General features: G+C 40.0%; 1 protein-coding gene across 1 annotated transcript in view; it reads right to left on the bottom strand.

Moving 5' to 3' along the window:
• Nucleotides 1-307: 307 nt before the first annotated feature.
• The window catches only part of HS3ST5 (heparan sulfate-glucosamine 3-sulfotransferase 5), a 96,310-nt gene continuing 90,085 nt past the window's right edge, over nt 308-6,532 (bottom strand). Inside the window, exons 2-3 of the mRNA XM_050894481.1 lie at nt 5,963-6,101; nt 308-1,339 (exon numbers count right to left, since the gene is read on the bottom strand). Coding sequence (XP_050750438.1) covers nt 409-1,339; nt 5,963-6,069 — 1,038 coding nt within the window. The 5' untranslated portion in view covers nt 6,070-6,101 and the 3' untranslated portion in view covers nt 308-408. The remainder of the gene's footprint in view (nt 1,340-5,962; nt 6,102-6,532) is intronic.

Genomic DNA, 6,532 nt, shown 5'->3' with positions numbered 1-6,532 from the left:
AATATAGCCTGAAGATTATGCTTTCTCACAGCTTCACAGACTCTTGACATGAATTTTTATGGCATAAACTAACGTTCTGCTTAGATCAATAAGTATGTCACATAAACACTTCACTAAGCGAGAGGAACACTGACCCTTTTAACGGTGTCTGACTTTATTTCCCTAAATACCTCCTTTCCCTTTATTATTATATCTTAAAAGATGCAACTATGCTGACAGTAAATTTATGTTAGTTACTACTCTGTAGAAAAAATTGATCCCAGCGTATATTTGGTCACACACTGCATATGTACACGTATGCATGAAAAAAAGTTACTTTGATAGCCGTGTCTATGAAAAGTGCATATTTTAGCAGAGACATTTATTGCATGTCTCAGGTGCAACAGAAAGTGTTGTATGAAGTTTAGTTTAGGGCCAGTTAAATGTCCTCCCAGTGATCTGGTAGAATTTTTGATTAAAAGGATGAAAAAACTTGCGCAATTTGGTAATGACAGAGGTATCCACCTCTGGATGGATGCGTCCCTTGCTACCTGCCAGGCACTTGTTGAAGACAATGTTAAATCGCAAGCAGTAAAACCCTCTGGTGGCATTGAAGTATAAATTGTACTGACTTATCCTCGGAGGAAGATTTAGGAACTTCTCGACCAGCTGGAGTTCTGGCAGTGGTTCTGTGATGAGCCGGTCTCCGTCCACGATATGAAACTGCTCGATTGGGAAGTATTTTAACCATCTCTCCAGATGTTTTGTGTAGATGCTGGTTCTCACTGCCTTATACTTAGTGTTCACTTCGCAGGTATTAGGATCAATAGCCAGCTTCTCAAATTTGTAGTAAGTTTTGTTCTTTCTTTCCTTACCTTCCAGCACCTGAGTGTAATCAGAAATAGCTCTTGTGGTAGGTTCCCTGACAATGATCAATAATTTGATAGATGAGTTCATTTTGTAAATCCTTTCAGGTACTTCCTCAGTGATAAAATATGCGGGGCTTTTCTCAATTGTTATTTGATGAGGGTAAGAAAAAGGCATTTTTTTCCGGTACCACTCAATCCCCTTGGCATAGTTCTCGTCATTGTCAAAGAAGTGAATTTCTTGAGAAGCTTTGACCACTGCGGGGTGAAGGTTCAGCATCTCCAGTAGTGCTCGAGTGCCTCCTTTCCGCACCCCAATGATAATGGCCTTGGGAAGCTGCTGAACCAGATTGTGCAGTCGTATTTGTTCCTTGGTGGCATTGCCCTTTCGGAATTCATGGAGCAGCCCTCGCTTGAACTGCAGAGCTCGCAGCGGGATTTCGTCCTGGCCGCGGGGTCCAAATCGACCGTCGATGGGGCAGAGGGGCTGCAGTCTGCAAGCAAAATAAGAGGTATTTGTAAAAAGAGGATCTCTCTTATGGCAAGTTTTCTGTATAAGGTAATCATGCTCTTGGAAGCCTTTTGCAATGTAATATGTGATGTGCCCATCTTTCAACTTTTATTTTATTCTGCCAGTGATTAAATTGTTTGGAAATAGTTTGATTATTTATTCTGGTATTTTGCTGTGATTTAGCTGAGTAACTCCTAACTCCACCCTTCTGCTCTTTGCAAGCATAGGCACTATGATTACTGTTCTCGGGGCTTCTTGAACCTTGCCTCATCTCCCACATTCCTCATTACTTTGTGATTGCTTTGGCAGCTTTTAAAGCATTCTAAGATGAATTTTATTTGGTCATTTTGATCTGAAAATCCAGTTCATTTAAGCTGTCTCTTTCCAACACTTTTCCTGTTCTAGCCTGAATTCTTTCCTGTGCTTCCCATTGTGTTGACTTTATTAGCTGCTGATCCAGAGTTGGTCTTTTTAGCAAAGAGGAGCAAAAGGGATGAAAAATAGCTTTCTAGGCATCAGCTTTCAATACTTTTCCTCCTCTTCAGAAGATGCCCGGTGTTTTCCTTGCGAATCAGAATCAGAAAGACCAAGGTTCTGAATCAGACATGATTAGCAAGGCACAGAAAGAACGGCAAGAAAAGTTTTTAAAAATGCATTTATTGCATCATTACATCAATGATTTTCTTATCATCACTTATGTATCCTCCCACCGAACCTCATTTTGTGCCTTACTGTTTCTTCTTTTGCCCCTGCATTTTTGTGTTAGTCTTTTATGTTCACCTGCAATTATTTCACCTATTCTCCACTTTTCTAATGCTTGCTTCCTTCTTGTATTGGATGCCACTGAACGCAAGAAATGATTCATTAAGAAAAATGTTAAAATTTTGCTACTACACAACCTTGAATAAGCCCTCACCTCCACTCCCAAATCAGTGCTTTGGTCATTATACAGGCCAATATTGCACTGAAGATGAAATCGGTGTGTAGAGAGAGCTTCCAAAGTCCTACAAAAAAAATGTTATTAATAATTTTGTGGAGCCATGCTCTCCAAAATTAAGGATATGTAAGAACAAAGGTTGCCTAGGCAATTTTAATATGAGCTCACTGTGCATATATATTATGATACAGTTCTTAAATTACACGGCCACATGCTATTATTTTTCACAGGACCCCTGCCTCAGCCAGTACACCAGATGGGCAATGTTCATTAATAGCTGTTTAGGTATTCAGTATTTATTCTGGTTTCTCAGCATGTGGCCCCTCACTCATTTACTGTATATTGTTCAAACCCTGCTTTCAGGACATAATTATTTATTTCTTTATGGCTTTTCCATCCATCACTGCTTGTTGGGGTCTCTAATTTGACACTGATGCTAGGACAATGGATGGTTGGGACAAAGTGAGTTTGATCCCCCTGGCTGACCTGCTAGCTGTTTCCTTGATTATCCAGATGCTGAGAGATATAACCTGTCCAGGCAGAGCCAAAGAAACAACCCAGATGACATTGCTGGGTTCACATGAGCTCTAGCTAAGTCCTGCAGACTAAATAGAAGGTGTGATGAGAAGTGAGTTGCTGTTGTTATTTCTTTTCTCAAGTTTCTAGTCTCTTCTTTTCGTTTACTCTCTACCACCTACTGAATAAGAGCCTGACTTGGTGGCAAAGACTGAATCATTGAAATGCTGATGCAAAAAAACCCAAACAAGCGGAAAGAAATGTCTTGACTTAACAATGGTACAGTTTGGACAGACTGTGGTGTGGCTGGTAAGACACTCTTTCTGCAGCAGTGAGGTGGCAGTTAAAAGCATAAGAAACAGAAGCTGCAATTGCTGTCTCTGTTCTTCTCTTCCCTCTCCTTCTGTGTATTTGTTATTTGTTTTCAAGCAAAGAGGATTCCACAACAGCAGTTCCAGACCCATCTCAACTAATTTTATCTCTTTTGCTCAAAAAGACAGTTAGCACTGCCTTCAGTGTAACACAACAGCTTGTCAAACAGGGTGGTTTCCTTTAAAAGTAAATAAATACTCAAGATATCCTCTAGCCTAAGGGAAAAGATTGGATGTTGCTAAAAGTCCTTCCTCCACACTTTACATTTCATTTTTTTTACTCTTTCCCCTTTCTTCTCCTCTCTCTAAACAATAAAAGATATCCTTTAAAAGATCTTGGCAGTGGTGGTATTAAGCAGGCTGTCAGATCTTGGTAGTTGAATCCCCAGATGTAACTATTTACTGTTATATTGCAACATGTTAATATTTTTGATTCTCTGAGTCATTTTTTCCATTAAAATAACAATCCTTTGCAAAGAAAGAGTATATGACAGTCATTATATCACTGAAGTTGCTCTCCCAAAACAGGCAATTTCTCAAACCACTACAGTAAAACTCCACAAATATTCTCCTTGAGAAAACCCACCATAAAACAATTCGTCTCAGGGAACTGTATTATTTTTGACAAATTTCGGAACAGCTAAAATAAGGCTGGGCAATCTTAATGACAAGTAGCAGTGCTGTCTCTCCTGATCCAGAATACTTGCTAATTTTCTTCCAATGGAGGTGTCACAGTGGCAAAAGATTGTAAGCCTAGTTCCAGCAGGAGCAGTTTGGAGCATGGAAATCAGGTGCAGAGGCTCCCCGTACTGCCAGTGAGGGAGTCAGGCAACTCAAAGACTGATCCAGACCTTCTCAAAATTGCCAGGCACAGAATCTGTTTGAGCTTCCACATGTGAAGCAGCTCCATGCACTCAGGATCTGAAGGACGGTGGCCGCCTCTGGAGGGAAGTGCATAGTTTATTGGACTTTATGACTCAATGAATCAGATAAGCTAGTGGTAATTTCCCTTCGGGCCTAAGAAAACTCAAAACATTCCCGCTGAAGAGCCTAATCTGAGGCTATTAAATGTGGGTCATCCCCCGCTCTTGTTCAAATTAGATCAGCATAAATGACGCATAAATGAATCTGGATTTCTTCCTGAAGAATTAGTTATTCCAAAGTCTATTGAAGCCACTCCGTGTCCTTTTACTGACAGATTCAACAAGTTTGGATTGTGCCCTAGTGCTGAGGAAGAAGAACATTTCCCGTTAATTCATCTGTGTCTTATCCTTTCTAGTGCTTCTTTCTCTCTCTCTTTCATAACAAATCCAAATAAAGGACTACTTTTTAGCAGTGTGGTATTTTTCACACTGGGTAATGCAAGAGAATGAAACTGAATTTTACTGCCATTGGCAACATTATATATGAAACCGGTGGAATTCACTGCCGCAGGAGGTCAGCGAGTCAAATACTGTGGCAAGATAATTTTATAGCCATCAGTAAATTCTGTAGATGTGCAAGTGTAGATAATAGCATAAGGTTAATTAGATTTCATGCCTCTGAGCATAAAATATACTTTTGCAGGGACCAGTAAGGATTTCTGCCTCCATTTACAGAACCACATTAGTCTCAGTGAAATTTTCACCTCTGAAGCATCAGAGATGCTTTGACCACCAGGGGAAAGAAAATGTAAATTCTGGGGCTTAATTTACAATGCATGTGGTCCTAGCTGAGTACACGGTCTCCCTCTTCTTCTGGAGTGGATTTAAGCAGCTGAACAAGGCACCCAGTGACCTCAGATGGAGCTCAACATTACCTAGCAATGGACACTAGGTAGCTCTGTTTTCAATTCATTTTCCATGCACTGCATATTCACACAGCATTGTGTCACAATTTTGAACTCAACTGATATTTTCTATCATTTAAAAGGACACTAATAGACCATTAGCACTGGCAAGCTGTCTACCAGCTTCTGGAAATCTTGAAGTCTTGTTTCATTCATTCTTTTGGAACAGCTTTTTTTACCCTGTCTTTGTGTAGCACCTACCAGAGCAAACCCAGGCCATTTTGAAGGTGACAGAAACAGCAGTGTCAGTGCAGGTAGCACTACTGTTGCACTGTCAATAACCAGTCAAAACTCAGCCTAGTCAAAAGCGCCAAATACTCTTTGATTTCCTCTGCTGGGTTTTCTACTGCTCTCCAGGAAATCACTTGCAGAGAAAACCCACTTATTTAGCACATTCAGCTCCAGAAAATACTGGCTAATTAACATAGTTAAAAATTCTCAAACCCTGAAGCAATCTTTCAAGTGAAATAGTATTCAAAACTTGACGAGCTACTCTGCAGGCTCATACTTAATTTTAACTACCACTGTAGCACATTAATTGCTTGCTCATAAATTTAGAAAAGATGATATATAAATACATCATAACTGTTTTGCTGAAACTAGAGGTCAATACACAGATGCACACAGACAAAAATGAGCTACTGTAATGACATTTTTACTGGATGCTGTTTTATTTCTTCTCTGAAAACAAGTGTCAATGTCTGTGCTTAGAATACAAATGGACAGACAGAAATACTTTGACAAGGATGACTTGTGACTCTATTTTCCTTCTGTCTTCTCCAAAGGGAAGAAAAGAACAATGAAAACCACTACTAGAATAGAGAGTCTTTCTGTCTTTGTATACATGAGTAGACACTAAAAAACCCCCCAAAACCAGAAATCAGACCCTTGAAGCAAAAACTCAGACAATCTTAGCCCATTTATAATTAAGAGAGCAGCTTCTTAATGACTTACCTATCCAAGCTCCCAACTCTGGCAACTAGATATAGGAGACTTCCAATAGCAAGGCTGCCTAGCACAAAGAGCTTCTGTCTCAGCAACGCCTGCTGTTTGAATAGCATGGCCCTCCATCAATCTTCAGGACTTCTTCAGTCTGCAGAGACAAGAACACATAAAACACTAATCAGAAAGCAATGTGCAGGGTAATGTTTAATCAGCTGTTGCAAGTGATTAAGCCACACTTGCAAAATCTTTTCAAAATATAAAATGAGTAGTTAAAACTTTTTTGTTTGCTACTGTTTTTCTGTCCCACATGGTAACACCAGGCAATGTATCTGGGATAGGGTGATAATTCTGGAAGTGACAGTTCAGCTACACCCACCATTACTAGGGCTGTCTGATAACCACACTGTGGGTTTTGACTGTGTAGAGGCTTATATTGTAATAGGATCTCTTGTTAGGTAAATACGTTTAGACTTTAAGCCCTTCAGAATCAGCCTGGGCTAGATTTCAACAGAGATTTAAATGCTCTGCTGCCAAGTGAGGCAGCAGTAACCGGGAGTTAGGCTTGCAGGTCCTGTGCAC

Source organism: Gymnogyps californianus, chromosome 3 (assembly GCF_018139145.2).
Source record: "Gymnogyps californianus isolate 813 chromosome 3, ASM1813914v2, whole genome shotgun sequence".
Lineage (NCBI taxonomy): Eukaryota > Metazoa > Chordata > Aves > Accipitriformes > Cathartidae > Gymnogyps > Gymnogyps californianus.
Note: the sequence above shows the minus strand (reverse complement) of the source record. Positions and strands in the feature narration are given on the sequence as shown.